The sequence below is a fragment of the Bos mutus genome, chromosome 22, assembly GCF_027580195.1.
Source record: "Bos mutus isolate GX-2022 chromosome 22, NWIPB_WYAK_1.1, whole genome shotgun sequence".
NCBI classification, from domain to species: Eukaryota; Metazoa; Chordata; class Mammalia; order Artiodactyla; family Bovidae; genus Bos; species Bos mutus.
The window spans coordinates 56,428,700-56,448,575 of NC_091638.1; the positions used below are offsets into that span (position 1 = coordinate 56,428,700).

A 19,876-nucleotide genomic window follows, 5' to 3' on the forward strand; every position below is an offset into this window, starting at 1 on the left:
ACTGATTCATAAGGAAGTAGCTCTCCTATGTCACATGCATACACACTCTCTCTGTCACACACGCACATACACATACACACACACACGCGCGTGCGCACACATACACGCATGCACACACACACACACACACACTCTGGGCTGGCCTAGATGGCTCATCTGCTCAGCTACATTTCTGGGATGCATTCCAAAACTCAAGATGGGCTCTTTAAAAATTCCATTGAAACGGGAACAGGTTCCAAAACGGATCAGTCACATGGGGTGAGAAGCCTTGAATCAGGGAGCCTTCGTGAGGACAGAAAGAACCCAGCACCTGAGGAAGGGCTTCCTAGAGCTCCTGACCGAGGAGGAGTGGAGGAGGGCGGCGGTGCAGTCACCTGGACGGGTTCCAGCTGATGGACCAGATGGGGGAGAGGGAGCCCCCCGGCCGCTCGATCTTCACCTTCTCCTCGCCGTTCTTGTTGCGGATGCTGACGACCCCGTTGAACATCCCCAGAGCCAGGTACTGCCCGTCATTTGTCCAGCTGTTCAGACAACCGCCAGAGGGCGTGGGGAGGGGAAAGGGAACACAGCAGGTAAACGCTGTGAGGGTGGGGCCCTGCTTCAGACGGCCTGATGAGGCAGCAACGGCCACGCGCACCTGGGCCCTGATGCAAAAATCACAGGGCCACACTGGGGGTCCCACTGCTTCCTGGAGTGGAGGGCGAGACGTGAAGGCGGGTACACCTTCCTCTCGGCACCCACGGTCTCTATCGGCAGCGCCACAAGGGCTCTGAGCTCTGCTTGCACTGCTGGCAGGGCCGCCCTACTCCCTGCTCTCCATGTCAGCCTCCTCCCACCCCCAGAGCCCCCTGAGCACAGGACCTGCATCTCGGTCACTGCCAGTCTCCCGAGCAGGTGCCTACCAGCTGCTGAACGAAAGGGAGGCTGCGCTGAGAAGCTGCTCAGCAAGCACAGCCACCCTTTGAGAGCGTCTACCATCTGCAGGAGCTGCTTGCTTTCAACTCACTACCTTGTGTGCATTTCACAACAGCCCCATCAAGACAGCATCTTTTTTTTTTCCCTACATACAAAATGGAAATATATTTGTCATTTTTCTATGTTTTACAAACAATTGATTCTTTTCCTTCATTAAAAGCCTCCACTCTGTTCTAAAATGAGAATATTTTGATGCTTGGAAAAAGCACTTATTGTAGCTTAAAATTAAAACTGTGAGTGAATGACTCCATATATTGAAGTATTACATGTTACTGCAAACATCAGATTTCTTTTTAGTATAGTTTCTTTTCTTTTTAGCATCTTAATCCCCATTTGTCACATTAGGAACCTCCTGAGGTCACAGAGCCTGTCAGAGCTGCTGAACCTGGATCTGAACCCAGATCTAACATCAAAGCCTGTGCTTCCTCCAGCTGTGCCACCTGGACAAGGCCGGCTTCACATTCCGAGTCTGCCCTGAGTGCAGCCTGAGGCTGGGACGCGGGCTGCTAGACAGCTGCCCAAAAGCCACCTGCAGTGCCCTTTCGCTCCACGATCAAAGACACGGGTTCTTCCCATCAAAGAGACCACGAGAGAAGAAAAGAGGAAACATGGGGGCCAGACCAACTAGGAAGCATACGCCCTTCTCTACTGTGTGAACTAACCACATTCTGAGTCTGTTTGAAGAGCAGGGGGACAGAAAACCACCCTCAGAGCTGCCCCTTAACTTACCTGCAGCAGGTTATCTTGCTGCTGGACTTGTGCTTAGAGACAGACTTCTGCTCAGGAGACCATAAGCCTTCAATGCAAAATAATATGAGAGAGACTGGTTGGACTATTGTTGTTGTTCAGTCACTAAGTTGTGTCCGATTCTTTGTGACCCCACAGACTCCAGCAGGCCAGGCCTCCCTGTCCCTCACCATCTCCCAAACTTTGCCCAAGTTCATGTCCATTGCATCGGTGGCTGGAATATTACTCAGCAACAAAGAGGAACAAGCTATTGACACACGCTACAACTCATATGGATCTCCAGGGTTTCATGCGGAGTTTATTTATTTTTTTTTTTCATGCGGAGTTTAAAAAGTCAGTCTCAAAAGGTCATATGCTGTATGAGCCCATCTTATATAGAGATGGAGAACAGAGTAATGGTTACCAGGCACAAGGAGTTAGCTATAATAGGAGATGGGGGAAAGAAAGTGTTAGTCACTCAGTTATGTTCGACTCTCTGCGACCCCCTGGATTGCAGCCCACCAGGCTCCTCTATCCATGGAATTTTCCAGGCAAGAATACAGGAGTGCCATTTCCTCCTCCAGGGGATCTGCCTGCCCCAGGGACTGAACTGGAGTCTCCTACGTCTCCTGCATTGGCAGGCGGGTTCTTTACCACGAGCGCCACCTGGGAAGCCCCCAAGAGGTGGGGGAGGTGATGATAAAGGAGTATCTGCAGCGATGGTCATCAACGCAGGTGACGACACGACACAGCTATACACACGCACTGTGCCAGGCCAGTCTCCTGGTCGTGATCGTGTGTGACAGTTACCTGAGGCGTATCCACCGGGGAGAGAGGAGGAAGGGTACCTAAGACCTCTCTACTATCTCTGCAACTCTCTGTGAATCTATAACTACTGCAGCTTATTGTGAATCTATAACTACTTCAAAAGAAAAAAGGAGAGGAAGATACATTGGTGAATTTCTAGCCAACCTTTCAGGGGTTTAACTCAAAGGAATGCAACTTTCATAATTATTACACTATAACCAGGATACAACTTAGTGGTCAAAGTAATGAAAGATGCCTCCTGAAAATCCAGCCTCCACTCCCCGGCCTTTCTGGGCCATGCCCTGTCCCCAGCATACTGGTCGCCTTTGACTTGCTCCCTCCTGCCACTGACGCAGTGCTGCACAACAGGTCTATGTCTGGGCAACAACACCAAGTTATGCTCTGGGTCTGGGCCACGAAGCATGGCCAAGAAGGAAAATCTAGGGCAGAAATACATTTGCAGAGCAAGACGCAACATCCAACAATTTGCCTCCCCCGTCTCTGGCACCGGAAGGCCTCCTCCAGCATTTCCGCCTGTGCTCGAGCCGTCTCCCCTCCACCGCACCCTCAGGGGCCTCTCGGGAGTGCTGTCCAGAGCAGGCACTCGATGCAATCGCGTGGCCTGGGTCCATCCCTTACCCGCGGGGCGACCTCAGGCACATCACTGGACCACTCTGAGCCCCAGTTCTGTTTCATTGGCACAGCAAGGCTGAGACTGCTACCTGACCTCCACGGTTGTCACAGAGCTCACCCAGGAATTCATTCAACCCTTGGCACAGTGCCTACCAGCATTTCCTGGAGGCTCGGTAGTAAAGAATCTGCCTGCCAATGCTGGAGATGTAAGAGATGCAGGTTTGATCCCTGGGTCAGGAAGATCCCCTGGAGGAGGAAAAGGCAACCCACTTCCGTTTTCTTGCCTGGACAATCCCATGGACAGAGGAGCCTGGCGGGCTACAGTCCATGTGGTGGCAGAGAGTCAGACATGACTTAGTGACTGAGCGCGCGCACACACACACACACACACACGCAGCACCCACCACATCACAAACGCTCAACAAAATCATTACTTCTCAGAGCACTTTTACAAATTCGACCTCCCTACCTGCCCCCGGCCACAAGCTCTTTGAGGGCAGGATTTCTACTTTGTCTTTTTCACTCCAAAAGTAAGCACCCAGACCAGTGCCTCACATGGAGAAAATGCTAAATCTTTCATCACTGACAGTCCCTTCCCCTTTTATGTACACAACATGCTTTCAATCACATCCTCTGTTTTGAACCTCTGAACTCGATCAGTGGACAGAAGGAACGCGTTCACTTTAGGCCGGGGAGGAAAACGGAGGAGTCAGATCTCGAGTTCTGCTCTGCGTACCCACTATCTCCCAGCAAGGAAAACAGAACCAATGAAGTGAAAGCCAGTCTGGACCTTGAACAGGGAGCCTGCAGGCCTCCACCCACTCTCCCGGCCTCCGCTCTGTGCCAGAATCCCACCAGTGCGTGTGTGGGGCGGGTATGCTCCTTGGGGAGGACAGCCACAACCACGGAATGAGTAAAGGGGATATGCTGCACACGGGTGCTGGGGGACACGGAGGTGGGGACAACTGGACTGTCCCCTCTCAGAGGCAGCAACGCCAGTCACGCCAGGGCTCTCCCGTTCCTCTCCCCACCTCCCTTCCCAGGGCCTTCTCCCAAATCACCGTCTTACCCACCCATTTCTGACCAGACTCAATGGCCTCATTCACTCCCTTGGTTCCTACACAATTTAAAGGACAATTCTCAGCCTCCCTTCAGCCAGTGAAGGGAGAAGAAGGCGCACTGACTCGTCACCACATTCTGGATGGATTTCAGCACTTTTTGCCAATTTCCAGTCATTCCAGGACGAGACGCTGGGAACCCAAACCTACCGATGTCGCTGGAGGAACAGGATGCCAGCTGGTGGGTGATGGGGTTGTAGGAGACACACTGGATGGAGTCATTGTGCCTGGGAAGTAAACAACTGGAGATGATTACACGGCAGACCACAAACACTTCAGTGGCTCCAGCAGAAGCCTGCAATGACGGGCCCACAGACAGCCTCTCTAATCCGCACCACGAGCTCTGCTGCAAGTGACCAGTGAAAAGCACAGGGGTGAACGCCCCCCTCCTGGCTTGCCTCTCAGCCACCATTTTCCTCTCTACATGTTACCCACCCACCAGACTGGCCACCTCCTCCAAGATAAACGCACTGCACAGCTCTGATGTGGCAGCTGGTAAGAGGATGATGGAAAGCACCCAGACAGGCGCACTGGAAGCGCCGTATTAATGGCCATTCCTCTTATGCTTTGTGGAGGCCTGGAAATACATTCATTCGCACAGGAGGGAGGTACAATGAAGACACTATTATAGACCAAGACCTGGAAACATCTGAGACGACCGTGAAGGCTGAGGGAGTCGCGTCCCACGTGTGGCACCTCAGCTTCAGGTTTACCCCACTTGTGAGCCACACTTCACTTGTGACCTCCTTCATTCATTTATTCACTCATGCAAATGTTGATCTGTACACACGTGTTCACAGCAGCATCATTCCAACCAGCCAAGAGGTGGAAGCAACCCAAAGGCCCATCAGCAACAATGAATGGATAAACAAAATATGGTCTGTAGATACACTAGGATGTCATTCAGCATTAAAACGTATGGGAATTCTGACACATGCGACAACACAGATAAACCCTGAGGACGTTATGCTCAGTGAAATGAACCAGTCACAAAGGAACAAGTACTGTAGGATTCCACGTATATGAGGCACCCAGAGAAGTCAAATTCATAGAGAGTAGAACTGTGGTGCCTAGGGCTGGGGAGGGGGCTGGAGGTGGTTGTTTTTAGGTGAGGAGTTTCAGTTTTGCGAGATGAAGAGAGGCCCGGAGGCTCGCTGCACAGCAACATGGATGTACTACTGGCCTGCACACTTAAAAATGCTCAGGATGGCAAATTGCATGCTATGTGTATTTCACCACAATTCAAAAGAAAACCATCATTTGTTGAGTACCTACAATGGGCCGGGCAAGGCGCCAGGCACCAGAGACACATGGTGAGCAAAACACAGGCAGTGTCTGCCCCACGGAGCTTCCAGGCTGAAGGGAGGAATCTATCAGCCATCAGAGTGAATGTAAAACTACAGCCGTAAGGGACTTCCCTGGCGGTCCAGTGGTTAGGACTCCACGCTTCCACTGCAGGGGGCACGGGTTGGATCCCTGGTTGGGGAACTAAGATCCCGCATGCCACACAGCACCCCCAAAATAAAAGTACAGCTGTGAGAAACGCCATGAAGGAGACCCGACCGAGGCTAAAGGGGCAGGGAGGCTTCTCAGAAGAAGCCACGTCTGAGACCTGCAGGGGATGAGCAGAGCCTTGGCACAGAGAGGGGCCTGGAGCACACGGAGCCCAGGTTTCGGGCTGGCCACCCCGGGTGGATGTGAGGCTCTTGGAGGTGGGGACACTGGAGGGGGGTGGGGGTGGGGTAGAACGTGTGACATCAGACAAACTAAACTGAGCTACACGCAAACACCAGCCAGCGCCGGCCGAGCCAGCAGAGCTCCAGACTGCTCCCTCACTCACTCACTCCCTGACCTTCTCAGCACACAGCCCCACAACTGAACTTCAGTCACACGGAAAAAAGTCCTTCCTGACTTCTTTTCTAAGGGGCTTGTGCTCAGTCCCTCAGTGAGAGGCCAACTAATAATACCATGCGCATAAACGATCACTCACGTGTACTTCAGAATGCCTTCCAGTTTTGACGTCCAGATTATTACACTTTTGTCAGCTGATCCAGAAGCAAAGCGTTTGCCTGAAAGTGTTTTTAAAAAGAAAATAAATTTCACTTGTCTTTAGGCCGGCATTTTGCAGACAATATTTCTTAGAAAGCTGCTTCTTTCAGGTCCCTAGGAAGTATCAGTTGCTTCTGCAACCCTTCTTATCAGTGCTGGGTGGCAGCACTTTGGAGTCAGGAAATTTGAGCTCATTTCCAGTTTTGTCTGAAACTCATGGAGATGTATGGAGGGCCTGTTGCAAGCCAGCATCACGTCCTATGCTCAGGATTAAGTCATGATTAAAGCATATGTGATCCCTACCTTCACAGAGTTTGTCTGGTGGGTAAAGCAGGCATTAAGTTAAATTAATCCAATTCAAACACAATGTGGAGAGAAAAAAAAAGCAGCTCTATGAAAGAGAATACATGCGGACCTCATTTCGGTGATGGAGGTTTCTCTGAGAACGGGATCATTCATTAAGACCTGAAGGCTGAGGGCTTCCCTGATGGTTCACTGAATAAGAATCTGCCTGCAATGCAGGAGACACGGGTTCAATCCCTGATCTGGGAAGATCTCACATGCCACAGCGCAACTAAGCCTACAGGGCAACAAAGGCAAAAATAAATAAACAGAATTATTAGGAAAAACAAAGAAAAAAGACCTGAAGGTTGAGCCAAGCTTAGCCAGGTGCAAAGAGAGCAGAAAGGCCCATCCACATGGGTCGAACAGATGTGCAAAGGCCCTGAGGCAGGAAAACAGTGCACATCTGGAGGGCTGAGAGCAGCCAGCCTGGAACATCACTGGCAAAGGGCGAGGTGGGTGGTGGCAGGATCTCTTGGGGCTTCGGGGCCACATTAAGACCCAGCTCTCTGTCCCAAGGAAAGGCTTCAAGCAAATGAGGCCAGGTTAGGCTTTCATTCTCACACTGCTTTGGCTGGGTGGCACCGCTGCAAACACTAAGCCAGAAGAGCTGCTCTTGTTTCTTCTTCCTGTCACTGCTCCCCTACCCCGGCAGGCAGCAGGGCAGGGAGAGAGTGGGCTCCGGGCTCAGTCTGAGCGGGAATTCCCCGTGACGTCACCCACCAGCTGCGGGAGCGCCAGGAGCCACTGAGCATCCCCAGGCCCTCGTTTCCTCATCGGAAAAGCGGAAGCAACAACAGTGTTTACCTCTCGGCTGTTGTGAGGACGCAATGAGATTACAGTGCTTAGGACTGGCCTTCTGAAAGAGATGGGAATACCAGACCACCTGACCTGCCTCTTGAGAAATCTGTATGCAGGTCAGGAAGCAACAGTTAGAACTGGACATGGAACAACAGACTGGTTCCAAATAGGAAAAGGAGTACATCAAGGCTGTATATTGTCACCCTGCTTGTTTAACTTATATGCAGAGTACATCATGAGAAATTCTGGGCTGGAAGAAGCACAAGCGGGAATCAAGATTGCCGGGAGAAATACCAATAACCTCAGATATGCAGATGACACCACCCTTACGGCAGAAAGTGAAGAGGAACTAAAAAGCCTCTTGATGAAAGTGAAAGAGGAGAGTGAAAAAGTTGGCTTAAAACCCAACATTCAGAAAACAAAGATCATGGCATCTGGTCCCACCACTTCATGGGAAATAGATGGGGAAACAGTGGAAACAGTGTCAGACTTTATTTTTTTGGGCTCCAAAATTCCTGCAGATGGTGACTGTAGCCATGAAATTAAAAGACGCTTACTCCTTGGAAGGAAAGTTATGACCAACCTAGATAGCATATTCAAAAGCAGAGACATTACTTTGCCAACAAAGGTTTGTCTAGTCAAGGCTATGGTTTTTCCAGTGGTCATGTATGGATGTGAGAGTTTGACTATGAAGAAAGCTGAGCACTGAAGAATTGATGCTTTTGAACTGTGGTGTTGGAAAAGACTCTTGAGAGTCCCTTGGACTGCAAGGAGATCCAACCAGTCCATTCCGAAGGAGATCAGCCCTGGGATTTCTTTGGAAGGACTGATGCTGAAGCTGAAGCTCCAGTACTTTGGCCACCTCATGTGAAAAGTTGACTCATTGGAAAAGACCCTGATGCTGGGAGGGATTGAGGGCAGGAGGAAAAGGGGACGACAGAGGATGAGATGGCTGGATGGCATCACCGACTCGATGGACATGAGTCTGAGTGAACTCCGGGAGTTGGTGATGGACAGGGAGGCCTGGCGTGCTGCGATTCATGGGGTCGAAACGAGTCGGACACGACTGATTGACTGAACTGACCTGAGCTGGCCTGGGATCGACGCTGAACAAGATCAGCTACCATTATCACTATTATCTCCTCACATCATCTTGTATCGCTTTCCTTGAAGGAAAAAAACTAGTTCTTACACACCTCTGTGTCATGGCTGCTTATTATTTAGTAAACTTAACGGAGAAATCAGAAACAAGCAAAGTCATCATGTTTTAACCATGTTTAACCATAATTCGGTGTATCCTTACTTCTAGATCCAGTGGGGAGGGACTTTGTCGTCACTACTCGGGTGTTACAAGGGGCGGCATAAGGCACTGGGAAGAATGCGGGCTCTGCAGTCAGAGGACCCACATCAGGCCTGCTCTGCCAAGTCTGCTGTAAACATGCTAAGTCGCTTCAGTCGTGTCTGACTCTCTGTGATCCTGTGGAGCCTGCCAGGCTCCTCTGTCCACGGGCTTCTCCAGGCAAGAACACTGGAATGGGCTCCAAGCCTATTTTCTCACCCCTTCCCTACCCACTGCAGAGGCTACTGGGAGGCCAAGTGAGATGACATGTGTGGCAGGACTTTGCAAAACGCTGAGAAACGCCCCTGACCGCAGAGCTTGCTCTGACAGCCCCAAGGGCCGTCACGGTGCCGCAGGCCAGAGGCCCTAGACTTATGAATTCTGAGACCTCACAGGTCGCCCCCTGGTGTTACTGAGAACTTGAACTCGAATAGGCACATAAAAAAAACAGGACGACATGGGACAGCACACCTGACTATCAGGCAAGAACCAGCACCGTCTCTGCCACTGACTTGCTGTCACGTGACAGAAACTCGCGTGACTTCTCTCGGCCACTGTGGAGGTCTAAGGTGAAGAGAATGGACTAGGTCAGGCTAACACTGGGCGCGTGGAATTGCACGTAGACACGCAGCGGATGCATTTCTGAGAGGGGTCTGTAGCTTTCACCAGATTCTCAAAGGGGCCCGTCCTCTAAAGGAAGTGAAAACCCTGGAGCCTGAGTGATCTCCGCGGCCCATCCGCACCCTGTGCCCCTGGTCCGGCACCTCCCAGCAGTGGTCACAGAGGCCCATCTCTAATCCTAGGGCCACATGACACAGGTGGAAGTCGAGACTCAGAGTCAACCACCACCTCCAACTCACAGAGCTTTTGGAGTTGGAACTGTCTTATCCCAAAGCCCATGTTCCTCCCACAGACACTCAGCTATGGGAAGCATGGATTTACTTTAACTCTCAACATCAGTTTCATGCAGCTGGTGTGACAACCATCTCTCTTCTTCCTCACGCCACCTGGTGCCCTAACTCCAATGACCTTTCAACTCCACTAGAACCTCCCTCTCCACTGCCCCTCAGCCTTGTGGTCCTCTCTCCCCTCATGACTCAGCAACAGTTCAAGGTCAATGTAGATAATCACTCGTTTGCATACATCCTCTGCCCCTGCCCTCGAACTTCATCTTTAAGAGGAGCCTGTAAACCTACCACTGTGGTTAAATCCCCGTCTCCAATTGCTCTGCCCCTCCTGTATCTATGCAGCTCTAAGTGAAGGAGAAAAAGACATCATCACACCGCTGAGTTCACTTTCAATCCATGATCACCAGCTTCGGGTGGGCCTTTCAGGTAGCTGGGGTCTCACGACACCTCCTGGGGCCATTTACTCAGCCCCTTGGGCAGGTGGTGACTGACTTTCTTCCTTTGCCCTCAACTCTCAGACACCTCCTTCCCCATCCTCACTCTCAGATGTTGCTGCTCCCTGCTTCACTGAAAGGATGGGACAGAATTCCGTTGCCAGGACCTGCAGGGACACCCCCCAGCTTCCCGCCATGCCCATCTCTGCCCTGGATCTCCTCCCCTCCTCTCACTCAACCACACTGCTCTGGCATTTCCCACTATCCTCCCTACAGCATCAACTGTCTCCAAATTCAGTGTGTCCGAAACTGAGCTCCTGACCTTTCACGGTAAGTTGCAGCCTTCCTCATCTCAGTGGAGGGCAACTCCATCCTTTTAGTCCCTCAGGTCAAAAACCCGGGAGTCACCCCGACTCCTTCCTTCACACCCCACATGCAACTGTCAGCCAATCCTACTGCTTCTGCCTCCCAGCTCTATCCACTCCTCACGACCTGCTCTGCTTCTACAGGGATCTGAGCCGCCATCACCAGTGTGATAATATCTGCCCGGATGACAAGATGACAATTCTTCACTTGTCCTTCTGCCTCCACCCTCACCCCCTGCAGGCTGTTCCCAGCATTTAAAACAGAAATCAGATCAGATTTCTCCTCTGCTCAGAGAAACGGTTCCCCATTTTCAGTGAGGATCAAAATCCTGCGGCAGCGCACGTTAACCAGCCAGCCCACGCCTGTTACCTCTCTGCCCTCGTCCCCTACTGCTCCCACCGATGCTCTGTCCCAGCCCCAGGAAGGCACAACCACCTGAGGACCTCTGCAATGGCTGTTCCCTCTACGAGGAGCTCCCCTCCCCCTGGTACTAGCTGTCCTTACTTCCCTAGCTCCCCACCTTCAATCTTTGCTTACTGGTCCCCATCTCGACAAGCCATCCTGACTCCCCTGCCCCATCCTGCACCCAGCGCCGACCTGCCCAGCACTCTCACGCCCTCTTATTGTGCCCTTCTCTTCTTCCTAACACTCACCACCTTCCAGCGTACTGTCAATCTACTTATTGAGTACATTCATTGTATGTCTTTCCTCATACTCTCTCCCCTTCCCCTCCCACAACATAGACATGAGTCCCACAAGGGCAGGGATCTTTGTTTTGGTCTCTGAAGTACCTCAAGCAGCTAGAACAATACTTGGCCCACAGACAGGCCTCAATAAATACTTAAATGACTGAATTAAGCTGAATGACTGAAGTCTAAGAGACTGACTGTCTTCCGAAACCGGAAGTGGTGCTTGAGCTCACTAACGACGTGGGCCCAGGCAAGGAGAGAGACGAGCGGCTGTGAGGCCGTGACAGAGACTGAAGCCGAGCAGCCGCTTACCATCCTTCGCATATGCCACACAGTATACCGTGTCCTTGTGTCCCTTTAGGGGCTGAAGCAAGGTGCCATCAGATGTGTCATAAACCTGGCAAAGGAGACGAAACTACAGGTTACCCACGTGGCATCCATGAGTCAGAATTCCTGCAGGTCACTGCCGCTATTTTTATTTTCATAACAAAACATGTGTCAATATTCTCAGTTTGTACCAAGGAGAAACTACACAGAGAAACCAGACTGGCTGTGAAAGTTGGGGAACCCAAGAAGTAGAGGCCACGATTCTGCACGTTATGTGGCTGGGAATGTACCATTAATGCTCAAGAAAACAAAAGTTCAGTCCGTGGAACTTCCCTGCAAAATTCACTCCCCTGCGTGAATCTGGATCTGCGACCAATCAAGCTAGACCCTCCCAGAGAAAGCCAGCACAAAGAGCCCAGTGTGAGCAGGAAGAAACGCCAGTGCAACCCTGCCCCTACTGCTGACATCACAGAGGCATTTCACACTTGCTCCCGAGAGCCTGAGAGTCACAGACCTGGGCTCGGGGTCTGCAAGTGGGAGGGAGTGTTCCAAAGCCCAGCTGTAACGTGGACGTAGAATTTTAGAGCTGTGTGATATCCATACATTCTGTGGAGACTGAAAAAAACACACCGTCTGGGAAATAAAGGCAAGACCCTCCAGAAAGGATCCGTGTTGGAGAAGATAACCTACTGGAAAAACCTAAAAGGATTTGGACTGTTTACCCTGGAGAAGAAGTCTGTGGAACAACTGACTCAGGGCTTTAAGATTATGTGGTTTCCCGCGGACAGTGGAAAGCAGGCCGTCTGCACATCTAGAGACGACAGAGCGAGAGGAAGTGGACTTACGCAGGAGGAAGGGGCGAGCAGGCAAAGGTTCTCAGGTCAAACATAAAGTGTTCTCTGAAAACGACTGTTATACACTGGGACAGCTTCCAGTGGGAGCTTATATTCTTTGAGAATATGAAAAATAGGACTACATCCATATGGAACTCTTTAGGAAGGGCCTGTGCCTAAAATTGGGGTCAGGCTGTCTGGCTTTTCATGGAGGGAGCCCCTTGAGTCCTGTTGTTTGAATTTTTCAGGGCGACACAAATGTGAACTGACAAATGGCTCCGTTTCAAAGGCATTTTGATTAATTATTTTTCAACTCGTTCACGGGTGTCTCAAAGTAAAATGTGAAAGATTAATGACTCCAAAGGAGGTATTGTTCACAGGTTCCTAGCTGATAGACAGTTTACCTACCTGTTTTAAATAGCCCATTTCCTTCCCTATTAAAAAGTAATGACTGGTTTTTCCGCCCTTGCCTTTTTTATCTTAAAAACCGGGTCAAATTTCAGAGCACTTACACGAGGGAGAGGGGAAAAAAGCACTTAAAAAGGAAACAGACAAAATCCTACCAGTAATCTGTTTCCCGCAGCCACAATCAGCTGGGTTCCATCGGGCTTGAACGCGAGGTCATATACACTAAACAGGAGACAAGACAAGGCAAAGGGACAATTAGCAGCCAAAATGACGAGGCCAGCTAACGGCCAGGAAAGCAAATGTTATGTCCATTACAAAGCACGGCTTGTGTAGGAGGAAGAAAAATAATAGCTAAGAATTGCGTTCGGTTGCAAATTCCATTCAATCACCACACCTTCCATCGCAATTCACTTGGCAGCTAGGGTTGTATCCCACTTACCACTTGTCCAGAAGCCAGACGCCAGACTCGATTCAAAGGGTCAACAGTGGGGGGCACTATCTCATCATGAAACCATAAAGGCTACACAAACAAATGTGTGAGGGCCAGAAAATCCACAGGTCATTTACTAAAATATCATTACTTCCTCCAATTAATCCGATGTTTACCAAGTGCCTCTTCCATGTTAAGAACTAACAGCTACAAGATGACAAAATCAGTCCCTCCCTGCCGTCATGAAATGACCACCCTGTAGGAAGGCAAGGCTCAGACACACTCAGAAAGAACCACGTGTCATCAAGTCTAAAGCACACATTTTTTTTTCACATTTGAACATGTCTGATGCTGGGATGCGTCTTATAACTGATAATGTGTCAGTTTAGTTGGCAGCATACTTTGCTCTCTTAAATCATACAGAAAATAATATTTTACAAACAGTGACCTCTTAGATTGGATGGAGTGTAGAATAAGACCGTGATAAAGGCTTTAGGAGATACAGTAAAGCATATATTGTGGGATTCCAAGCAGGAAGACAGAGTATTCTGATCTGAAGAGGATCAGAAAAAGCTTCACAAAGAACACAACCTGTGAAAAAGGCAGGGCTTTAGAGACAGGCAGGGGGAGACTGGGCAAGCACAGCATTTCAGGCAGAGAAAACCAAGCAAAGACCGGACGGCGGGAAGAGCAAACATGCAAACAACCTAATTTGACTGAAACGTGGCCAGGGCAGGGTGACAGGGAGCAAGGGATAAGGCCGGAGAAAAGAGACTGCAGCTATATGACAAAGATTCTCAAATGCCTCCAGGCAGCAACTTTATTAGTTCCAGTGACCCTAGGAAGACTGTGTCAGACAGCACTGCCATGATGGCCAACTGTAAAAGCTAAGCGTGGGTAAATTAACCTGGCACCTGTGAGGGACCAAAACTAGACACCCTGGGGAATTCCCCAGCTGACCAGTGTTAAGACAGAGATTTTATTGCCAAGGGCATAGGCTTGATCCCTTAATCCCTGATTAAGGGCAGGAGGAGAAGAGCAACAGAGGATGAGATGGTTGGATGGCATCACCGAATCAAAGGACATGAGTTTGCGTAAACTCCAGGAGATAGTGAGGGCTTCCCTGGTGGCTCAGACAGTAAAGAGTCTGCCTGTGGTGCAGAAGACCAGGGTTCGATCCCTGGGTCCGATCCCTGGGTCGGGATGATCCCCTGGAGAAGGAAATGGTGACCCACTCCAGTATTCTTGCCTGGAAAATCCCATGGGTGGAGGAGTTTGGTAGGCTACAGTCCATGGGGTCACAAAGAGTTGGACACAACTGAGTGACTTCACTTTCACTTTTCCAGAAGATAGTAAAGGACAGGGAAGCCTGGCGTGCTGCAGTCCATGGGATCTCCAAGAGTCAGACACGACTTAGTGACTGAACAACAGCAAGCAGGGAACCAGCGCAGCCAGTAAAGAATCCGCTTGCAATGCAGGAGACACAGATTCAATCCCTGGGTTGGGAAAATCCCCACTCCAGTATTCAGTATACTTGCCTGGAAAACCCCACAGACAGAGGAGCCTGGAGGACTACAGTCCAAAGGGTCGCAAAGAGTCAGACACGACTGAGGGACTAAGCAGAGGGAACTAAGACCCCGCAAGCCTCAAGGTGTGGCCAAAAACACACAAACAAAACACTCTGGTAACTACTTAAGAGCATTTACCACAGAGACACCTCATGTTCATCTCTTCAAATGCATTATTTTATGGCGTCCTCACAATTCTGTGAGGTAAGAATTACTACTCGACTACAGGTGGCGCTAGTGGAAAAGAATCTGCCTGCAACGCAGGACACCCAGGTTTGATCCCTGGGTTGGGAAGATCCCTGGTTGAGAAGGAAATGGCAACCCACCCCAGTATTCTTGTCTGGAGAATTCCATGGATGGAGGAGCCTGATGGGCTACAGTCCATGGGGTCGCAAAGAACTGGACACAACTGAGCGACTAACACTTGCACTTTCACTTGAGGGCACCCAGCTCAGAGAGGTCAAGCATCTTGCCCAGCATCACACAGTCAGCAGTGAAAGGGCCAGAATTTTAACTCAGGTCTGACTCTAGAGTCTGTGCTGTCCCTCCTTCCACTCTCCTGAGTTACTATCAATTTTAACAAATTGTGGCTGCTCTCAGTACTTTAAAAACAGTGACTGATATTTATGAAGCACATTTATTTACGTGTGTGCAAAGTACAGTTTAAATGCTTTACACATCTTAACTTCCTTAATTTTCATAACAACCCTATATCTGTTTCACACATGAGAAAACAGGTAAAAAAAATTAACTAACCTGCTTGAAAATACACAGCTACTGAGTGGACTGAGCATGCACTCAATGCAGTTAGAGCCAGAACTCAAATCCAGTGGTCAGTTGCTAGCTATCAGCAGCTTGTGCTATGAGCACTTTTATAACAGAGTTAAAAGATAAGTTAAAATTTATTTAACTCAAATCTCTAAAAAGTAGAAGTGAAAGATACAGTAGAAAGGCTATATGTTTTAAGAAAAGAGCAGTACAGAAAAGAGAAATACCCTTACCGAAAACAGACAATTCCTTGTGTTTAAGATACAAATAAACATCTCCTACTTCTGTTGCCTGCTTGGCTCCTAAAGGCATTTCAGCCTGCTGTTCCCTGGAACACTGGGAATAATGAATTAGTGGCTAAGAGCAGTGGCTCTGGAGTGAGCCAGAAAACTACCTCCATCACTTACTGTGTGACCTTGACAAATTACTTACCCTCTCTGTGCTTCAGTCGCCTCCTTTGTAAAACGGAAATAAGTACAGTACCTATGTCAGCGGGTTGTTGTGAAGTGACGATGAGATAAAAAATATGAAGTTCTTAACCAGCGCTTGGCACAGAGTGAGCATTAGCTATTACTGGTACAGAGTACAAAGAGAGCAACTACTTCCAAAGGGAGCCTTAAGGATGTTCAGGACTTCACTGTGAGATGAAGGCATGCTTTCCTCACACAGAGGCCTAAGAAAAGACAGAGGGGGAATGGCCCTGTTCCAGAAGCTAAAACAGAGGCTTCACAATGAAGCTGAAAAGATCATGAAGGAAGATTTTGAAAGTCAGGCTGTGGAAAACTCCCCAGTAAATCAGTATTCCCCCAAATGCAACCTTATATGATGAATTTCAGTTCAGTTCAGTCACATCCGATTCAGCTACCCCATGGGCTGCAGTACGCCAGGCTTCCCTGCCCTTCACCAACTCCCGGGGCTTGCTCAAACTCATGTCCATAGAGTTGGTGATGTCATCCAACCGTCTCATCCTCTGTCGTCCCCTGCTCCTGCCTTCAATCTTTCCCAGCATCAGGGTCTTTACCAATGAATCAGTTCTTCGCATCAGGTGGCCAAAGTATTGGAGTTTCAGCTTCAACATCAGTCCTTCCAATGAATATTCAGGACTGATCTTTAGGATGGACTGGTTGGATCTTCTTGGAGTCCAGGGGACTCTCAAGAGTTTGCTCCAACACCACGGTTCAAAAGCATCAATTCTTCGGCGTTCAGGTTTCTTTATAGACCAACATTCACATCCATACATGACTACTGGAAAAACCATGGATTTTACTAGAAGGACTTTTGTTGGCCAAGTAATGTCTCTGCTTTTTAATATGCTGTCTAGGTTGGTCATGATGTTTCTTACAAGGAGCAAGCGTCTTTTAATTTCATGGCTCCAGTCACCAACTACAGTGATTTTGGAGCCCAAAAAAATAGTCTGCCACTATTTCCATTGTTTCCCCATCTATTTCCCATGAAGTGATGGGACCAGATGCCATGATCTTAGTTTTCTGAATGTTGAGCTTTAAGCCAACTTTATCACTCTCCTCTTTCACTTTCATCAAAAGGCTCTTTAGTTCTTCTTCACTTTCTGCCATAAGGGTGGTGTCATCTATATATCTGAGGTTATTGATATTTCTCCCAGCAATCTTGATTCCAGATCGTGTTTCATCCAGCCTGGCATTTCGCATGATGTACTCTGTATATAAATTAAATAAGCAGTGTCACAATATACAGGCTTAACATACTCCTTTCCCAATTTGGAACCAGTCTGTTGTTCCATGTCCAGTTCTAACTTTTGCTTCTAGACCTACATACAGATTCTCAGGAGGCAGGTCAGGTGGTCTGGTATTCTCATCTCTTGAAGAATTTTCCATAGTTTGTTGTGATCCACACAGTCAAAGACCTTGGCATAGTCAATAAAGCAAAAGTAGATGTTTTTCTGGAACTCTCATGGAATTCTCGTTTTTCTGGAACTCTCTTGCTTTTACAATGACACAGTGGATGTTGGCAATTTGATCTCTGGTTCCTCTGCCTTTTCTAAATCCAGCTTGAACATCTGGAAGTTCACAGTTCACGTACTGTTGAAGCCTGGCTTGGAGAACTGTGAGCACTACTTTGCTGGCATGTGAGATGAGTGCAATTGTCGGGTATTTTGAGCATTCTTTGGCATTGCCTTTCTTTGGGATTGGAATGAAAACTGACCTTTTCCAGTCCTGTGATCACTGCTGAGTTTTCCAAATTTGCTGGCATATGGAGTGCAGTATTTTCACAGCATCATCTTTTAGGACTTGAACTAGCTCAACTGGAATTTCATCACCTCCCCTAGCTTTACTCGTAGTGATGCTTTCTAAGGCCCACTTGACTTCGCATTCCAGGATGTCTGGCTCTAGGTGAGTGAACACACTATTGTGGTTATCTGGGTCATAAAGATCTTTTTTGTATAGTTCTTCTGTATATTCTTGCCACCTCTTCTGAATATCTTCTGCTTCTGTTAGCTCCATACCATTTCTGTCCTTAATTGTGCACATCTTTGCATGAAATGTTTCCTTGGTATCTCTAGTTTTCTTGAAGAGATCTCTAGTCTTTCCCATTCTATTGTCTTCCTCTATCTCTTTGCATTGATCACTGAGAAAGTGATGTTATCAATCTTATCTCTCTGTGCTATTCTTTGGAACACTGCATTCAAATGGGTATATCTTTCCTTTTCTCCTTTGCCTTTAGCTTCTCTTCTTTTCTCAGCTATTTGTAAGGCTTCCTCAGACAACCATTCTTCCTTTTTGCATTTCTTTTTCTTGGGGATGGTCTTGATCACTGCCTCATGTACGATGTCATGAACCTCCATCCATAGTTCTTCAGGCACTCTGTCTATCAGATCTAATCCCGTGAATCTCTTTGTCACCTCCACTGTATAATAGTAAGGGATTTGACTTAGGTCATACCTGAATGGTCTAGTGGTTTTTCCCTACTTTCTTCAATTTCAGTCTGAATTTGGCAATAAGGAGTTCATGATCTGAGCCACAGTCAGCTCCCGGTCTTGTTTTTGCTGACTATATAGAGCTTCTACATCTTTGGTCACAGAGAATATAATCAACCTGATTTTGGTATTGACCATCTGGTGATGTCCATGTGTAGTGTCTTCTCTTGTGTTGATGGAAGAGGGTGTTTATTATGACCAGTGCATTCTCTTGGCAAAACTCTGTTATCATTTGACCTGCTTTGTTTTGTACTCCAAGGCCAAATTTGCCTGTTACTCCAGGTATTTCTTGACTTCCTACTTTTGCATTCCAGTTCCCTGTAATGAAAGGATATCTTTTTTGGATGTTAGTTCTAGAAGGTCTTGTAGGTCTTCACAGAACCACTCAACAATGGTTTAGGTGATAAAATGATGAATTTAGGTGATAAAAACGGAACAGAACATTAAACAATATTGAATCATAAAGTGAGACAGTCATTCTCTTTCGAGACTCTTTCAAACCTTCTAACAAGACACAGGACAAAGTCTTGGTTTGATGCTATTCATCGCAAGCACCTCTCGACCACACTTGCTAAATCTCCAGCTTTAAAGACAGTACCCCTGAGGCTCAAAGGTTCCCTAGCAACAGTATCTACGTACAACTTGTTAACCTCCTTTTGTTTCTCCCTGCCTTAAGTCCTACAGTTATCTTACATTTACAGCGACTGCTACTGGTTTTCATATACGGAGTAATAAGGGTTCCTGTAGAATGTAAAATCATATTTAAAGAAAAATAAGTCAGACAATTTTGAGAAAAAACAAACAAGACTATAGGCAACACGTGGATGTGGCAAAAAGTTGTCAAGTTGGGAAAACACCGAGGAGCCCAGGATGGATTTTTGAGTAAGGCAACAAGATAAGATTGTGAGGACGTGTGAAGCCGCCTCCACAGGCCGCTACCTCATACGTGGTACAACCCCTCGCTCCCACTCCAGGCCTCAGTTTCTGCATCTGCCAAGGGGTGGGAGGGCGACCTTGGAGTCGCCCAGACCGGGGGCTCAGTTTCCTCAGCCCAGCCCGCAGGCCCGTTGCCCTTGGCAACCACCGGGATTCACGCCAAGGCGCCCGCCATCCCCGAGGGCCGGGGCCTCCCGCTCCTCCCGGACAGCCCCGATCCTCACCACTGTTCGACTTTATCTCTCCACGTCAACACGGCCCTCATCGCGGTTTCCCTGAAGACTCGGGCCCCTCCTCCCCGCCTCGGCAATAGGCCTCTCTCAGCCAGCCACTTTGTCTACCTGCGTTACCCCTGGCAACGCACATGCGCAGTGAGCTGCGCGCGCCAGGGTTTCGAGTGCGCATGTCTAAAAGGGCTGGAACGGTGGACCGGGAACCTAGAGGCGTCCGCGATTGGTCGGAACGG

At 48.8% G+C, this 19,876-nt stretch overlaps 1 protein-coding gene across 3 annotated transcripts in view; it reads right to left on the reverse strand.

Moving 5' to 3' along the window:
* IFT122 (intraflagellar transport 122) overlaps nucleotides 1–19,786 on the reverse strand; it is a 68,740-nt gene extending 48,954 nt beyond the window's left edge. For all 3 annotated transcript variants that reach the window (XM_070359052.1, XM_070359051.1, XM_070359053.1), the window contains exons 1-7: nucleotides 19,635–19,786; nucleotides 12,911–12,977; nucleotides 11,500–11,584; nucleotides 6,250–6,328; nucleotides 4,410–4,486; nucleotides 1,705–1,771; nucleotides 375–521 (exon numbers count right to left, since the gene is read on the reverse strand). In XM_070359052.1, the coding sequence (XP_070215153.1) occupies nucleotides 375–521; nucleotides 1,705–1,771; nucleotides 4,410–4,486; nucleotides 6,250–6,328; nucleotides 11,500–11,584; nucleotides 12,911–12,977; nucleotides 19,635–19,675 (563 nt within the window). In that variant the 5' untranslated portion in view covers nucleotides 19,676–19,786. The remainder of the gene's footprint in view (nucleotides 1–374; nucleotides 522–1,704; nucleotides 1,772–4,409; nucleotides 4,487–6,249; nucleotides 6,329–11,499; nucleotides 11,585–12,910; nucleotides 12,978–19,634) is intronic.
* Between the last annotated feature and the right edge of the window lie 90 nt (nucleotides 19,787–19,876).